General features: G+C 49.0%; 2 protein-coding genes across 2 annotated transcripts; both read right to left on the reverse strand.

The window, feature by feature from the left end:
• Positions 1 to 9,194: 9,194 nt before the first annotated feature.
• Positions 9,195 to 9,593, reverse strand: LOC121503261 (uncharacterized). Its single transcript, XM_041777524.1, has one exon. The coding sequence runs from the start codon at positions 9,591 to 9,593 to the stop codon at positions 9,195 to 9,197; it is 399 nt and encodes a 132-aa protein (XP_041633458.1).
• Positions 9,594 to 14,682: 5,089 nt separating this feature from the next.
• LOC138928937 (uncharacterized) lies at positions 14,683 to 15,081 on the reverse strand. The gene has a single exon (XM_070287264.1). It carries the CDS (start codon positions 15,079 to 15,081, stop codon positions 14,683 to 14,685), a length of 399 nt encoding a protein of 132 aa, XP_070143365.1.
• Positions 15,082 to 18,536: the final 3,455 nt, after the last annotated feature.

Raw genomic sequence — 18,536 nt, forward strand, 5'->3', positions numbered from 1 at the left:
CCTTTCTACCCAGCTCGTAAGGTTGGGGATGAGCGTGTGCGTCCAGCGTCCTTTTTGCGATGAGTCCCAGCGATTCTGCCAGTTCTCGAGGCTTCTCCTTCTGGCGGTAATCTTCGACTCAGCTCTAGTCTGCTGGGGTGCTTCCCTGACCTGGGCGGCTGCGTAGATCTCCGTCCTCTCCCGAACGAGCTCCGTCAACGGGACTTGTCCGGCGATAACCAGTCCGCGTCTTCCGAAATGGTTCGGAAGGCGCACTCGATTCTGACCGCGCACAGCCTATAGGTTGCCTCCACCCCTCGCACATAGCTTTTCACCTTAGCGGCTTCCGCCCACACTGGCGCTGCATACAGCATCTGCGACGTCACAACCGTCGTGAGCAGCTTCCGGGTTGCTTGCTTCGGCCCTGTAGTGTTTAGCAGCATCCTGGATAAAGCTCCTGCGGTTCCGCTGGCCTTCTTGTGCACAAAGTCCAGGTGCTCCAGGCGCGTGTCTAGAAGAACGCCAAGGTAACGGATTGCCCGCTGGGACCGTATCGTGGTTCCACCGACCCTCACGCTAGCTGTCCCCACCGCTTTTCGACTTGAGACTAGCACCGTCTCCGTCATGTGGGCCACCAGCTGTAACCCTGCGTTAGCCTCCACCGTGGCTAGCTCCTTGGCTACCACCACTATGGCGACGTCATCGGCAAAACCAACCAGGCTGGTGCCCTCTGGCATTGGGAGTCTCAGCACTCCATCGTAGATGGCGTTCCAGAGCAGGGGTCCCAAAACGGAGCCCTGCGGGACTCCGGGTGAGACTTTGTATGCTCTGGAACCCAGGCATGTGTCCGTCGTGAGCACTCTGTTGCTAAAGTAGGTTAGCGCTACATTCAGCATGTAGCTAGGGATGTTGACCATCCTCAGGGACTCCAGTGTCCGCCCCCAGTCAGCCGTGTTGAACGCGTTCCTAATGTCCAGAGTTACCACTAGACAGTAGATTTCGTTCCTCCTTTCCACCTGGAACCAGCGATGGTTTCCCTAGCTGTCTTGATCACCTTCGGGATGGCATCCATGGTAGACCTTCCCTTCCTGAAGCCGTATTGCTCAGGGGATAGGCCGCCCGCTGCTTCGACGGCTTCTGTCATCCTGGTTGCGACCACCCTCTCGAAGACTTTGCCTATTACGTCAAGCAGGCAGATTAGCCTCTAGGAGGAAGCCTCTCCTTGGCCAGCAATAACAGCCGTTGCCGTTTCCACCTCACGGGGAACGTACCTTCCTGGAGGCATGTGTTAAAAAGCCCGGCCACTTGCTCCGGCAGCAACTCTAGAGCCAGCTTTGTCGCTCTGCTTGGAATCCCGTCGGGTCCCGGCGCCTTCTTGGGTTTTATGTTCCTGCCGGCCTGGAGTACCTCGGCTTCCGTGACGCTGCGGAACTCACCTGGCTCAGCTCTTGGGAAGTTTCCGACAGGCTGACCATCTGCGAATAGGGCTCTGACGATCCCCTCTAGTGCCTCCGGGTCGAATGGGGCGTTTCCCCCGCGTTAAGCTTCTTCACCGTCACACCGTTCACAACTGCTGCTCTTTGGAAAAAATTAATGTAGTTGATGATTTAGGTGTCCGTCTGGATTCTAAACTCGACTTTATCGATCATATTTCGTGCATGGCGAATAAAACCAGGGGTGTGCTTGGTTTCATTAAACGGTGGTCGAAGGAATTCAATGACCCCTATGTTACAAAATCATTATATATTTCACTTGTTCGTCCAATCTTAGAATATTGATACTGCGTTTGGAGCCCTCAGTATGGCGTCCACAGTAAACGCATAGAATCAGTTCATAAAAACTTCTTACTTTTCGCTTTACGCGGTTTAAACTGGGACCAGAGGTTACCGTCTTACTCTAGTAGACTCTTACTAATTAACTTACCTTCTTTATCTAATCGTAGAACCATGCTATGTAATACATTCTTATACAACTTAATACGTGGTGACATGGAAAGTACTGACTTGCTCGGTCAGCTAAATTTTCATGTACCAATAAGAAACACTAGATCCTTTTCACCATTAGTTTTTCCCCACTGTAAAAAATCTAATGTTGATAGCCTCCCAAAACTAAAAATTTCAATCTTAACCCACTTAGTACGCATGCAAGCAACCAATCCGGCAGTACGCCAATAGTAGTTTTCCTCGCATTCTTTTCTATTTATTTCCTTCGCGCCTACTAATTGCTAACAGAACAAGAACGTGCTTGGTGTCGCAAGTTCCACTTGATATGTACTGTACATAGTGCATCAACTTCTTGCAATAATAATTTATAATACACTCAAAATTACAACTAGGACAAGACCGAAAAGGTACATGGGAATAGAAGCTCACGCCATGCGGTACCGCCGCCTGGCATTGCTTCGCGGGCGCGGAGGCCCCTACTCCGGCCGCTCCTTCCGCCTTCGCTCCATAGCCCTGAGAGTCTTCATGGTGTGAGCGCAAATGTTTCTGCTGCTTCCCAAACATTTGGGTCTTCCAGCATCCTCGGAACCAAAGTTTCGGCGCTAATCGAGAATCCCGCTGCTTCCTCCAGTTCCTGTCTTTCGAGGCCGAATCTGCGGCACTCGAAGAGAACGTGATGCGCATCCTCCACTATGCCAGAACCGCACTCCGGGAACTGGTCTTTCGCCTCGTGGCCAAAGCACTTCAGGTACCGGCCGAAGCTTTCGTGGCCGCTAAGCACCTAGCTGAGGTAGAAGCTCACCTGACCATGCGCCCTCTCTACCCACCGCGCTAGGTCTGGGATGAGCATGTGCGTCCAACGGCCTTTCAGAGAAGAGTCTCATCGAGCTTGCCAATTCTCCATGCTCCTTCTTCTAGCGGCAAGCTTCACCTCGGCTTTGGACAGCGGTGACCGGCTGTCCTGTAGGGATTCAGAGATCTCCTTCCTCTCCCTAATAAGCTCAATCAGTGGGACTTGCCCTGCGATCACTAGTGCCGCGTCCTCCGAAATTGTCCGGAACGAGCATGCGATACGGATGGCACATACCCGGTAGGTCGCCTCCACTCCTCTCATGTAGCTTTTGACGGCTGCTGCTTTGGCCCAAACTGGTGCCGCGTACAGGATCTGCGCGGTCACTACTGACGATAGCAGTTTCCTCGAACACTGCTTCGGCCCTCTCGTGTTCGGCAGCATTCTGGAGAGCGCTCCTACCGTCTCACTGGCCTTTTTGTGGACGTACTCCAGGTGTTCCTGGAAGGATAGTCGGGTGTCGATAAGGACGCCCAGGTATTTTATCGCCCTGCGACCGGATCCTCGTCCCTCCCACAAGAACGCTAGCCGTCTCCACTGCCTTCCGACTCGAGATGAGGACAGCTTCCATCTTGTGAGCCGCTAACTCCAGCCCCGAACTACGGCTTGGATGGCCGTGTCCGCTCGCGCCTCCACGGAAGCTATCTCCTTCGCTGCCACAACGATAGCGACGTCGTCCGCAAAGCCAACCAGGCTAGTGCTGGCAGGCACCGAAAGCCTTAGTACGCCATCATACATAGCGTTCCAGAGAAGTGGTCCCAGGACGAAGCCCTGTGGAACTGTGATATTATACTCTCTGGAACCCATGCTCGTGTCCAACGTGAGAACCCTGTTGCTGAAGTAACTGAGCGCTACATTCAAAAGGTACCCCGAAATGTTGAAGTTCCTCAGGGACTCTAGCGTTCAGCTCCAGTCCGCAGAAATAAATGCATTCCTGATGTCGAGGGTGACGACCAGACAATAGGATTTGCTTCCACCTTTCCATCTGGTTCCTGCAATGGCAGGAAGCCATATTGCTCAGGAGAGAGACCACCAGCGGCTTCGATAGCATCGACCAACCGAGTTGAGATCACTCTCTCGAAGACCTTGCCAACCGTGTCCAGCAGACTAATTGGCCTTAACGACGATGCCTCACCTGGTGGCTTGCCTAGCTTGGGCAGCAGCAGAAGCCGTTGCCTTTTTCACCTGTCGGGGAACGTCCCCTCCAGGAGGCACTTGTTAAACAAGCAGGCCACCTCAGACGCCAGCAGCGAAAGAGATAGCTTGGTTGCTCTGCTCGGAATGGCGTCTGGCCCCGTCGCCTTCTTGAGTTTCAGGCTTCTACTGGCCTGGATAGCCTCAGCTTCCGTAACCCTGCGAATGTCGCCCAACTCGGTACTGGGGCAGATCTCGACCTGCCGTCCGATAGGAAACAACGTGCCGACTATGCTCTCCAGTGTCGCCGGGTCAGTTGGGGCACTGCCACCCTTCTTCACCACCATTTTGTAGGCTCCTCCCAAAGGATCCTCATCAGCGGCGTCGCACAGCTTGAGGAAGCACTCGCGTTTGCTGTTCTTTCTGGCAATCTTCAGCTCCTTCCTTGCCACCTTGTAGCGATCGTTGCACATAAGAAGGCGCGGGGTGCCTCTAGCTCGCTACAACAGCCTTCTGCTTCGGAGGCATTTGCGGCAAAGGTCAGCAATCTCCTCGCTCCACCAAAACACCGGAGAGTGATGCTTCCTAAACGCCTTCCTCTGTAGCATGTTTTGGTTGCACGCATTCCTACAGCAAGCGCTAGTTTGTTGGCCGACTCGTTGGCTCCATCACCCTCCTCTGCTGTGAAGCCCTCGAGGTCGTTTGCAAAGGCCCGCGGCCTAAAAGTGTCTTGCCTGAACGCCTTCCTATCTGGAAGTAAGGACCCTCTTGAGCGGTATGCGGTGCCTATCGAGCACGCAATGGCCTCGTGGTCGCTGGCGATGTAGGCCTCGCTGATCCTCCAGCGGGGTCGAATGGCAATCGCGCTACTGGCGAAGGTGAGGTCGATTACCGAACCCCGAATCGCTGCTCAGCTCATCCAGAATCCTGCCGAACGCCTCCAGTGAGAGACTGGTTGCCAAATAGCAGCTGTACAGCCAAGTGCCGCCAACGTTCGCCCGGACGAAGCCTTCTCCCAACCCTGTAGGGTTCGCTCAGGACTGCCACCTCCGAGCCAAGCTCCGGCACCGTCTGCGACAGGAGATCCTGCGCAGCCCTGCAGTGATTCAGATTCAGTTGAATCAACTGCATTCAGGCTTAGGATTCTCACCTTTTGAGGCTCGACATCCCCTGCTTCCTGCCTTGTGCCTCGTCTCACTTCTTCCAGCCGCAGAGCACCTGGCTTCCTCGCCACGACCTCCCAGCCGTTTTCGCCGTTTGCCTGGGCTTCCGAGCCGTCAGATGCTGCTCCGCAGCGTCACGGGCAGCCACTGGCGGGTTCGCACGGGGCTTCCTGGGCGCCTTTGCGCTTTTCTGATGCGCTAGACAAGTGGGTGGCGGGGCCAGCACTGGTGCGGGAAGTCCCGGCGCATCAGTCTGGCTTAGCCTTCTCCACGGCTCTGTTTGGACCGATGCCTGCTTCTTCCAGGCGGACATCGTTTGCTGATCCTTGTCGGCGCTCTAAGTGTTCTGAGCGCATTTTTGGCACAGGTTATTTGCGACCCGGCTCTCCTGCCTGTCGCTGACACCTGCCACGGCCGCTCTGCTTGCCACGAGGATACTCGAGTAGGGTCTTCACTCTAGCAATAATTTCCCTCAGCGGCACGGTAATATGCCGCGTCGACTTGTCCATCATTCTAGCTGAGACCTCCTGCAAGAGATTGCCCATTTCCTGTAGATCCTGCAGGCAGGCTGCCTTCTCTGACGCCTAGCTCTTCTTGAAACAGCCGGGCTAGCCGGTTCCCGTAACCTCTTAGGGGGCGGCGTAGAGCCTGTGCTCTGTCCTCCTTCTTGAGTCTCGTGCAACGGTGGCGAACGGGAGAGCTTATTACTCCTCCCGAACTTCGCCGCCTCCTCCTCATCCCTCGGTGCACATGGCGACCTCGCCAGTGCAGACCTGCCCACGAAGAGGTTTTCCTCCTCCATAGCCGGCTTGTCGGTCCGCGCAGTACTCCCACGCTGGCCAAGAATTTCCCCTTGGCTTTACGACGGAGGATATACCGCCCCAACTCAGTCCCCGAAGCCCGTTGCTCGGGACACCGCTGATTTAAATTTAAAATTTAAAACGGCACAGGGCGGGAAGTCTTTGCCGCAAGCGCTTGTGACGGTTAGTCATACCTCGGGGCTCAAGGATGGCCAGGGTTCGTCTCAGATATTCATTTGTTGTCTGAGGTGGTTGCTGCAAGGAAGTTCTCGATCCGGGTTCCAGAGGAGAAGGCCGATAGTTGGGTTATACTTGGACTAAACAATTTATTGTAGATAAGGGTACAAAGAGGTAAGACGGGGTTTTGGTGTTTGGCAATTGAGAATATCTGCTCCAGTTCGACGTACGCCGGCTCGGGTCGTCCTTCTTCGGATGCGTTTCGTCGCCCGGTGGTCTGCCGTCCGCTCGTCCTTTTCGAGATGCGTTCCGTCGCCCTAGGGTCCGTGGCCCGTTCCCGTGCTGGGGTTTCGAGTGGTCTATCTTTCTAGATGAGCGAGAGTAATCGGTGAAGGCCCTAAGGTCTTTCAAGTTAGTGAAATATGCGGAGGCCCTGAGGTCTTCCACCAAGAGATCAGTGGGTAGAGGCCCTAAGGTCTTCTAAGATCGAGAAGTTGGTTAGAGGCCCTTAGGTCTTCTAAGATTGAGAAGTTGTTAGAGGCCCTTAGGTCTTCTAAGATTGAGACGTGCACGGAGGCCCTAAGGTCTTCCACAAGTTATATACGTAAGGTATGGTCGGGGTCCGACTATTAGTTACCACTTTACCAATATACCTTACTCGTCCTTGCTCCTTAGGCGGCTCCTTCCTGTTGGCTTACCCTTGCTCCTGTAGAGGACTTGGCCGATCGCTGGCCGAAAACTGAATGCCTTCCAAGGGCTGAGGCTCGCCTTATATAGGGCTCTGGAGCGATCGAGTGTGGCCGTCGCACCCGAAGAAATTTGCCATAATAGTGCGGCCAGACCCTTAGCGGGCCAGTGTGACCCTTTGTCTCTGCTCATGGCGCGCGCGCATTTGAATTAAACTGGTGCTTTTCGCGGTGGATTTTGACTTCAAATTATTTTTGTCTTTGTTGTACTTCATGTTTTATTCTTATTTCTTATGATTTAATACATCTCTTGTGACATCATGTGTTTATTTGTATTTTGTGACTCCAGGCGTTTGTTCTTATTCTTATTTCTATTTTTGTATTCTTGTTCTTATTTCTATTTATGTATTCTTGTTCTTATTTCTATTTATTTATTTACTTGTTCCATTTCTATTTATTTATTTACTTGTTCAATTGTGCGTTAAACGTCACACGCTTTCACACGCTTTTTCATGTTTGGAAACAAAAAAAAAAATCGCACAGAGCCAAATCTGGCGAATACAGTAGATGGGGCAGCAATTCGTACCGCAATTCGACCAACTTTGCGGTGGCGAGAGCGGAGGTGTGTGCCGGTGCATTGTCATGGTGGAAAAGAACTTTTTTTTGGCCAAATGGGGCCGATTTTTTCGCAATTCGGCATCGAATCGGTCTGCAGTAAGCAAACGCGGCACCCATCGCGCCGACAGCTTTCTCATCCCCCAAACTTCGTGCAGGATATAGCCCACGCGGTCTTTTGAGATGCCTACTGTATCGGCTATCTCGCGCACCTTCAATCGGCGGTCTCCCAATACGAGGTCATGGATTTTGTTCATATTTTCCTCCGTACTAGCCGTTTTTGGGGCACCTGGGCGTGACTCAACAAAAACGGATATGCGACCACGCACAGTAGCGCCTCTCGAACAAAAGCCGTTGCAAAAATCGAAAAAGTCGTTGTCGCAAAAACGATTTTAACCATACTTATTCGACAGGAAATTTCCCATGGATTCAGAATCTGCTGTAAAATCAATTTTCGGATTTTTTTTTTTAGAAGATATGAGCATTCAAAGTTGAACTTTGTTTCCATTTTTGCATCAAAAGAAAAAAAAGGAACAATTTGTTGACTTTCAGGTAATATTACACAAAAACTATATTACCTATCGCCATGATTTTTACTTTAAATAATAGACACATTCATAAACTGTAACCCAATCCAAAAAAAAGGGGAATTGGGTTAGGGTTTGCACAGGTAAATCGCTACCTGCCAGGTGTCCATTTTTTTCACTTTTTTCTGGCTAAAGTAGTCTATATCTTTTTTGGATGGGCTGAGCCACTATACACACTATAACTACGACCTTTGTGGATCTATTCTGGACCAAAATCAACTTACATCTGCTGCGTCGAGCTGCGTCCCCGGAAATGCAACAGCATAAACCAAAACTACTCAGGGTTAAATATACCAAAATACCGACTCAGCTTCATACTAACCAAAAAATATACTAACTGTAGCGCGTGGCGGTTACACGTTGAAATAAAAAAAAAAAATTTTTTTTTCAGTTTTCAAATTATTTTTATCTGAGCAATTACATAAAAATAAAGATAAAAAATTAAATAAAAAATATTTTTTAAAAATTGTCTTCATTGAGAAAAAAATATTTCTTTACTTTGATACCCTTTAAAAAGGCGAATGACTGGGCGTGGCAGATTTTCCAATACATATGTAAATTTTACAACAATTACCTATCAAATGGCGTTTAAATTATTTAGTTATCCTATTTTGTTCAAAAGTTATGATTTTTGCAACGTAAAATGAGAAAAGGCGCTACTGTGCCACGTTAAAATTCATTGTTTACATTCATTCAAATTTTTGACGGTCGCCATCGACGGAGAAGAGCCACCATACACAGCGCTCTTTGATTTCGGAGCGCGACTTCCCTTCCAAAAATAGGAATCTTATCACCGATCGGTACTGCTCTTTTTCCATTCCCTAAAATTCACGAGCTTGCAAACTTCCACACGTGGTTTTAAAAAAGCTTTGGGACCGATTCGATTGAAATTTGTACAGTAGTCGTCCAAAAGAATATTCTAATCGATAGTAATATCGATAACCGATTTGGAACACTTCAGTCGTTGAGGCTAAGTATTTCGTATATCACTTCACTTCCTCATCCCTGTGTGAGTGTGTTTTTTTTTATTATTTTTATTTTATTTTTTATTTTTATTTAATAGATATAAGTATTGTACATAAGAAATAGAGTAAGGTTAAGAAATAGAAATGTCCGCTGGCGGTCAGTTGCCGCTCTTCAGGGATCCGTTCTCCGGTTCTCTTCAGGTATCCTCGGTGCGTCGGATCTGCTCCCGGGTTCTCAGCTCTTGCATCACGGATGCTGCCATTTTCGCAATCGCACCCCAATTGGATGGAATCTCTATCTCTGCATGGCTTCAGCCCATATTGGCGCGGCATACAGGATGGTCGAGGTCACCACTGTCGCTATCAGTCGCTTGCTATGCTGCTTGGGGCCACGGTTGTTGGCCATCATCCTCGAGATGGCAGCAGTAGGTTTGGATGCCTTGGCCGCTGCGTTTTCCAGGTGGGTCTTGAAGTTCAGCCTGTGGTCGTTCATGACTCCCAGGTACTTGATCACCGGGGTGGACTCGATGATAGTCGAGCCGACCCTGAAGCTCACCTTCTCTACTATTTTTCTGATGCTTATGAGCACTCCTTCGGTAAGGTGCTTCTCCACCGTGACCAGTGCATTGTCATCAGCGAACCCCACTACCTCGCAGCCAGGGGGTAATGGCAGTCTGAGAACCCCGTCGTACATGACGTTCCACAAGATAGGCCCAAGAACTGAGCCTTGCGGTAGGCCTCCTGTGACTTGATGCTGTTGGTTGCCGGTATCCGATTCATAAAATAGGACTCGGTCTTTGAAATAGTCGGCAACTAGCTTAATCAGGTATCCAGATATGCCGGCGCGCTGCAATGTCTGCAGGACTAGGCTCCAGTTTGGCGAATTAAATGAGTTTTTGACGTCGAGGGTACATACAAGGCAGTATTGCTTATTGCTGCAAGTTGGGTCACTTCTCGGATCGCGTCGATTGCGCTTCTCTTCTTTCGGAACCCATACTGGTGGCCCGAGAGTGCTCCGCGTTCTTCGGTTTCTCTCTCCAGTCTGCTGCATATGAGGCGCTCAAATATCTTCCCCAATGTGTTTAGCATACAGAGGGGTCTGTATGAGGAAGGATTGTCGTTCAGTTTACCTGGTTTCGGGATAAGCACGAGGTTTGCTGCTTCCAGACTCTCGGAAAAGGTACGTTCGCCGATGCATTAGTTGTACAGCTCTGTGAATAGACTCGTGTTTACCCTGATTATGGCGTGCAGTGCCGCGTTTAGGATGCCATCTGGTCCCGGGGCCTTGGATATTTTGCTGCTGGCCACCGCGCTTAGGACTTCCTCTTCGTTGATGATGATAGTTTCGCCCGCCGCTATATTGGGTGGCATAAGATGCGGCTGTGCAGGGAAGAGGGTGGAGATTATTGCTCCAAGCTGTTCCTGGGCTGTTGGGGTCGGCTGTCGGTTGAGCTTACCCATGACGTGCTTGTAGGCAGATCCAAAAGGATCCTGGTCGGACTCGTCACACAGCTGCTGGAAGCACTCTCTCTTGCTTGCTCTAATGGCCACCTTTAAAGCTTTTTTCCTTTCCCTATAGCGAGACTCAAATAGCTCCTGCATGGGCCGTCCACGGTTTCGTTGACACCTGCGCCTCGCAGAGATGCACTCTTTCCTGGCTGTGGCTATCTCTTGGTTCCACCAGGGGACTGGTCTCCTCCCATGTCCTCTAGTCGAGCTCTCCATTGCCGCATCGCAAGCTGTCTTGATCCTCGCAGATACCTCGTCTGCGCAAGTGTTTGAGTAGCCAGAAATGGTATTGCCAACCATGTTTTCTAGAAATTCCTCGACATTTAGAGTGCCTACTTTGTAGGCAGGTTGCCGATTCGGAAGGCTCGGCAGGGAGTGACTCGTCTTCGTCACTATCGCCGCGTGGTCGCTGTAGGTGAGGAGGTCAGTGACTTCCCAGTAGTCGTTCCTAGTGAGCTCCGGGCTGGCGAAGGTTAGGTCGATAATTGATTCTCGGCCTGCCTTGCTGTATGTGCATTTGCCTCCGTCGTTAAGAAGGCAGACATCCAGGGTCGCCAGGGCATCTAGTAAGGCGGTTCCCCTCTGAGTTGTTGCCGTGCTCCCCCACGCGGTGGACCACGCGTTGAAGTCCCCGGCAATTATTACCGGGGATCGTCCCCGAGCGTCTTGGGCAATCTCCTGGATTGCATCCTTGAATGCATTTATGTGCATGCTCGGCGGAATAAATTAATAAATGGATATATTTTTTCCAGTAATCTTCTTAAGCAAATACGCTTTTCAGTTCCTTCTAGGCCATCACGTTACTTTTGGCCTATAGCTTTGGATATTTGTAAAACTAATTTCGAGGCACACGATCCTTTTCGCGTTTTATGTTCGCTTTACAACGACATGTACTCTCTTTTATATTTTGAAATGTCATTAGACTTTAACAAAAATAATATTTTAAGACACCTATCCTTGCCTCTGACCACCTGATGTGAGTCGGAGCATATCATTAAAAAACACTCCTTATCCGGTCTGAGGTAAGGATATGGATTCAAAATGGCAGATATTTGCTATTCTTAATAAGTAAATAAATAAAATAAAATAAAAATATAGTAGCTTTATATGGTAGTCGCCTGGCATTTGGCCCTGGCGTAGCCAGGTCTCGAAGCTCTCTGTGATAGGTGGCCCTGAGGCTGTCAGCAGCTCCAGATGGTGGTTGAGGTGGTTGCTGCAAGGAAGTTCTCGATCCGGGTTCCAGAGGAGAAGGCCGATAGTTGGGTTATACTTGGACTAAACAATTTATTGTAGATAAGGGTACAAAGAGGTAAGACGGGGTTTTGGTGTTTGGCAATTGAGAATATATGCTCCAGTTCGACGTACGCCGGCTCGGGTCGTCCTTCTTCGGATGCGTTTCGTCGCCCGGTGGTCTGCCGTCCGCTCGTCCTTTTCGAGATGCGTTCCGTCGCCCTGGGGTCCGTGGCCCGTTCCCGTGCTGGGGTTTCGAGTGGTCTATCTTTCTAGATGAGCGAGAGTAATCGGTGAAGGCCCTAAGGTCTTTCAAGTTAGTGAAATATGCGGAGGCCCTGAGGTCTTCCACCAAGAGATCAGTGGGTAGAGGCCCTAAGGTCTTCTAAGATCGAGAAGTTGGTTAGAGGCCCTTAGGTCTTCTAAGATTGAGAAGTTGTAGAGGCCCTTAGGTCTTCTAAGATTGAGACGTGCACGGAGGCCCTAAGGTCTTCCGCAAGTTATATACGTAAGGTATGGTCGGGGTCCGACTATTAGTTACCACTTTACCAATATACCTTACTCGTCCTTGCTCCTTAGGCGGCTCCTTCCTGTTGGCTTACCCTTGCTCCTGTAGAGGACTTGGCCGATCGCTGGCCGAAAACTGAATGCCTTCCAAGGGCTGAGGCTCGCCTTATATAGGGCTCTGGAGCGATCGAGTGTGGCTGTCGCACCCGAAGAAATTTGCCATAATAGTGCGGCCAGACCCTTAGCGGGCCAGTGTGACCCTTTGTCTCTGCTCATGGCGCGCGCGCATTTGAATTAAACTGGTGCTCTTCGCGGTGGGTTTTGACTTCAAATTATTTTTGTCTTTGTTGTACTTCATGTTCTATTCTTATTTCTTATGATTTAATACATCTCTTGTGACATCATGTGTTTATTTGTATTTTGTGACTCCAGGCGTTTGTTCTTATTCTTATTTCTATTTTTGTATTCTTGTTCTTATTTCTATTTATGTATTCTTGTTCTTATTTCTATTTATTTATTTACTTGTTCCATTTCTATTTATTTATTTACTTGTTCAATTGTGCGTTAAACGTCACACGCTTTCACACGCTTTTTCATGTTTGGAAACAAAAAAAAAACAGAGCCAAATCTGGCGAATACAGTAGATGGGGCAGCAATTCGTACCGCAATTCGACCAACTTTGCGGTGGCGAGAGCGGAGGTGTGTGCCGGTGCATTGTCATGGTGGAAAAGAACTTTTTTTTGGCCAAGTGGGGCCGATTTTTTCGCAATTCGGCATCGAATCGGTCTGCAGTAAGCAAACGCGGCACCCATCGCGCCGACAGCTTTCTCATCCCCCAAACTTCGTGCAGGATATAGCCCACGCGGTCTTTTGAGATGCCTACTGTATCGGCTATCTCGCGCACCTTCAATCGGCGGTCTCCCAATACGAGGTCATGGATTTTGTTCATATTTTCCTCCGTACTAGCCGTTTTTGGGGCACCTGGGCGTGACTCAACAAAAACGGATATGCGACCACGCACAGTAGCGCCTCTCGAACAAAAGCCGTTGCAAAAATCGAAAAAGTCGTTGTCGCAAAAACGATTTTAACCATACTTATTCGACAGGAAATTTCCCATGGATTCAGAATCTGCTGTAAAATCCATTTTCGGATTTTTTTTTTTAGAAGATATGAGCATTCAAAGTTGAACTTTGTTTCCATTTTTGTATCAAAAGAAAAAAAAGGAACAATTTGTTGACTTTCAGGTAATATTACACAAAAACTATATTACCTATCGCCATGATTTTTACTTTAAATAATAGACACATTCATAAACTGTAACCCAATCCAAAAAAAAGGGGAATTGGGTTAGGGTTTGCACAGGTAAATCGCTACCTGCCAGGTGTCCATTTTTTTCACTTTTTTCTGGCTAAAGTAGTCTATATCTTTTTTGGATGGGCTGAGCCACTATACACACTATAACTACGACCTTTGTGGATCTATTCTGGACCAAAATCAACTTACATCTGCTGCGTCGAGCTGCGTCCCCGGAAATGCAACAGCATAAACCAAAACTACTCAGGGTTAAATATACCAAAATACCGACTCAGCTTCATACTAACCAAAAAATATACTAACTGTAGCGCGTGGCGGTTACACGTTGAAATAAAAAAAAAAATTTTTTTTCAGTTTTCAAATTATTTTTATCTGAGCAATTACATAAAAATAAAGATAAAAAATTAAATAAAAAATATTTTTTAAAAATTGTCTTCATTGAGAAAAAAATATTTCTTTACTTTGATACCCTTTAAAAAGGCGAATGACTGGGCGTGGCAGATTTTCCAATACATATGTAAATTTTACAACAATTACCTATCAAATGGCGTTTAAATTATTTAGTTATCCTATTTTGTTCAAAAGTTATGATTTTTGCAACGTAAAATGAGAAAAGGCGCTACTGTGCCACGTTAAAATTCATTGTTTACATTCATTCAAATTTTTGACGGTCGCCATCGACGGAGAAGAGCCACCATACACAGCGCTCTTTGATTTCGGAGCGCGACTTCCCTTCCAAAAATAGGAATCTTATCACCGATCGGTACTGCTCTTTTTCCATTCCCTAAAATTCACGAGCTTGCAAACTTCCACACGTGGTTTTAAAAAAGCTTTGGGACCGATTCGATTGAAATTTGTACAGTAGTCGTCCAAAAGAATATTCTAATCGATAGTAATATCGATAACCGATTTGGAACACTTCAGTCGTTGAGGCTAAGTATTTCGTATATCACTTCACTTCCTCATCCCTGTGTGAGTGTGTTTTTTTTTATTATTTTTATTTTATTTTTTATTTTTATTTAATAGATATAAGTATTGTACATAAGAAATAGAGTAAGGTTAAGAAATAGAAATGTCCGCTGGCGGTCAGTTGCCGCTCTTCAGGGATCCGTTCTCCGGTTCTCTTCAGGTATCCTCAGTGCGTCGGATCTGCTCCCGGGTTCTCAGCTCTTGCATCACGGATGCTGCCATTTTCGCAATCGCACCCCAATTGGATGGAATCTCTATCTCTGCATGGCTTCAGCCCATATTGGCGCGGCATACAGGATGGTCGAGGTCACCACTGTCGCTATCAGTCGCTTGCTATGCTGCTTGGGGCCACGGTTGTTGGCCATCATCCTCGAGATGGCAGCAGTAGGTTTGGATGCCTTGGCCGCTGCGTTTTCCAGGTGGGTCTTGAAGTTCAGCCTGTGGTCGTTCATGACTCCCAGGTACTTGATCACCGGGGTGGACTCGATGATAGTCGAGCCGACCCTGAAGCTCACCTTCTCTACTATTTTTCTGATGCTTATGAGCACTCCTTCGGTAAGGTGCTTCTCCACCGTGACCAGTGCATTGTCATCAGCGAACCCCACTACCTCGCAGCCAGGGGGTAATGGCAGTCTGAGAACCCCGTCGTACATGACGTTCCACAAGATAGGCCCAAGAACTGAGCCTTGCGGTAGGCCTCCTGTGACTTGATGCTGTTGGTTGCCGGTATCCGATTCATAAAATAGGACTCGGTCTTTGAAATAGTCGGCAACTAGCTTAATCAGGTATCCAGATATGCCGGCGCGCTGCAATGTCTGCAGGACTAGGCTCCAGTTTGGCGAATTAAATGAGTTTTTGACGTCGAGGGTACATACAAGGCAGTATTGCTTATTGCTGCAAGTTGGGTCACTTCTCGGATCGCGTCGATTGCGCTTCTCTTCTTTCGGAACCCATACTGGTGGCCCGAGAGTGCTCCGCGTTCTTCGGTTTCTCTCTCCAGTCTGCTGCATATGAGGCGCTCAAATATCTTCCCCAATGTGTTTAGCATACAGAGGGGTCTGTATGAGGAAGGATTGTCGTTCAGTTTACCTGGTTTCGGGATAAGCACGAGGTTTGCTGCTTCCAGACTCTCGGAAAAGGTACGTTCGCCGATGCATTAGTTGTACAGCTCTGTGAATAGGCTCGTGTTTACCCTGATTATGGCGTGCAGTGCCGCGTTTAGGATGCCATCTGGTCCCGGGGCCTTGGATATTTTGCTGCTGGCCACCGCGCTTAGGACTTCCTCTTCGTTGATGATGATAGTTTCGCCCGCCGCTATATTGGGTGGCATAAGATGCGGCTGTGCAGGGAAGAGGGTGGAGATTATTGCTCCAAGCTGTTCCTGGGCTGTTGGGGTCGGCTGTCGGTTGAGCTTACCCATGACGTGCTTGTAGGCAGATCCAAAAGGATCCTGGTCGGACTCGTCACACAGCTGCTGGAAGCACTCTCTCTTGCTTGCTCTAATGGCCACCTTTAAAGCTTTTTTCCTTTCCCTATAGCGAGACTCAAATAGCTCCTGCATGGGCCGTCCACGGTTTCGTTGACACCTGCGCCTCGCAGAGATGCACTCTTTCCTGGCTGTGGCTATCTCTTGGTTCCACCAGGGGACTGGTCTCCTTCCATGTCCTCTAGTCGAGCTCTCCATTTCCGCATCGCAAGCTGTCTTGATCCTCGCAGATACCTCGTCTGCGCAAGTGTTTGAGTAGCCAGAAATGGTATTGCCAACCATGTTTTCTAGAAGTTCCTCGACATTTAGAGTGCCTACTTTGTAGGCAGGTTGCCGATTCGGAAGGCTCGGCAGGGAGTGACTCGTCTTCGTCACTATCGCTGCGTGGTCGCTGTAGGTGAGGAGGTCAGTGACTTCCCAGTAGACGTTCCTAGTGAGCTCCGGGCTGGCGAAGGTTAGGTCGATAATTGATTCTCGGCCTGCCTTGCTGTATGTGCATTTGCCTCCGTCGTTAAGAAGGCAGACATCCAGGGTCGCCAGGGCATCTAGTAAGGCGGTTCCCCTCTGAGTTGTTGCCGTGCTCCCCCACGCGGTGGACCACGCGTTGAAGTCCCCGGCAATTATTACCGGGGATCGTCCCCGAGCGTCTTGGGCAATCTCCTGGATTGCATCCTTGAATGCATTTATGTGCATGCTCGGCGGAATAAATTAATAAATGGATATATTTTTTCCAGTAATCTTCTTAAGCAAATACGCTTTTCAGTTCCTTCTAGGCCATCACGTTACTTTTGGCCTATAGCTTTGGATATTTGTAAAACTAATTTCGAGGCACACGATCCTTTTCGCGTTTTATGTTCGCTTTACAACGACATGTACTCTCTTTTATATTTTGAAATGTCATTAGACTTTAACAAAAATAATATTTTAAGACACCTATCCTTGCCTCTGACCACCTGATGTGAGTCGGAGCATATCATTAAAAAACACTCCTTATCCGGTCTGAGGTAAGGATATGGATTCAAAATGGCAGATATTTGCTATTCTTAATAAATAAATAAATAAAATAAAATAAAAATATAGCAGCTTTATATGGTAGTCGCCTGGCATTTGGCCCTGGCGTAGCCAGGTCTCGAAGCTCTCTGTGATAGGTGGCCCGGAGGCTGTCAGCAGCTCCAGATGGCTGCCCCACCGTCCGCGCTCAGAGGCTCGGCATCTTACCGAGGTGTGTCCGAAGGCCATGCATTTGTAGCATCGCTTTGGCTCAGTTTTCTCTCGGCTGCGGCATACGACTCATCCGATCCGGATTCTGCCCTTCTGGAGCAACCTCGCATGCTCGGGTCTGAGGTTGACTCGTGGTATGTCACACTCTTCTCTCACAAACAGGGCCATGGTGACCTCCTCCGCGCTGGTCGTGTCGTCCAGGTCGCGGATCTCCACTTGAACCGTCTCCTTCATAGCCGCCAACTCTGCTTTACCGAAGATGGCAGTCTTTAGGGCTGCTTGCAGCTGCTGCGTGGATGGGTCCAGGGTTTTCTGCATTCTTAAGAGGAGTCCACAGTTCGCTGTCCTCCGCAGTCCTTGCACATTGTCCTTGAGTCCCTGTAGGGAGGGCTCAGTTTTGACAATCTTGAGCATGTCTGCGTTTGTTCCCTCGTTACATTTGATTATGATTCCGTCGGGGCGCTGCTTCCTGGGCATTGCAGGGTGATGTGCACGGCTTCCCTTGTTGTCGCTGCTCGCAGCTTTAACTTCTATGTTCTTAGGTCTGGGTTTTGCCTTGACCTGCTGCCATGTCGCATTTCTCGGTCTGCTTTCGGGCACAACGCTAGAGTTCATGCTAGCCATCGTGGGGGTGGTCTGCTGGCTTACACACGTGGTGGATCCCTTGCTGTGGCCGTCTGTCAGTGCGGCAATGATCTCGAGCTGTAGCTTCTTCATAGCTTGCATCGAATCAATCGTCCCCTGTGTGACATGCCGTACTACCTTCTTGTTGTTGCTCTTAGTGTCGGTGAACTTCGCAATCATTTCGTCTAGCATTGCTCCTAGCTTCTCAACTAGTGCTGGGGCGTTAGCTTCGACCTCTTTGCCTCTTGTGGGCTTCGGCCTACTTCCGGTCAGGGCTCACCGCATCTCAGCTTCGCTTCGGGGTTGCCTGCTCCTCGTTTATATCGCCGAAAACGAATACCGGGTGCGTCTCCGGCGCGCTAGCCTGTACCGAATTACGAAAGCTCTGGTGGTCAATAAAAGTAAAAAGGACGCACGCGCAATTATCCGGCTGCTTCTTGTCGGCTACGTAGGGGTGGTGATCTTGTCCTTCTACTTTACCCTCAGCTCATTCCCTAAATAGTCATAATATATGTACTTTGCGTGCAGCGACAAAATTCAAGAGGTTTGGGGCGAAATCAAATACAACACAGCAGAAAAATTGGGTAGCCATCCTGCTCAAACTTCCGGGTGATCCTCAGATGATGTTGAGGACACAGTTCGCCCTCCCTGCCATGGCCATCTTTTCCCAATCATAAAGATACAGTCGGCCCTTAATGTTACTAACGGATAATCACGAAGGAGTTTCCCTAGCCATAGGCAATCCGCAGAGTTTTCACCACATTTTATGTTTATTTC

This window comes from Drosophila kikkawai, chromosome 3R, assembly GCF_030179895.1.
Source record: "Drosophila kikkawai strain 14028-0561.14 chromosome 3R, DkikHiC1v2, whole genome shotgun sequence".
NCBI lineage: Eukaryota > Metazoa > Arthropoda > Insecta > Diptera > Drosophilidae > Drosophila > Drosophila kikkawai.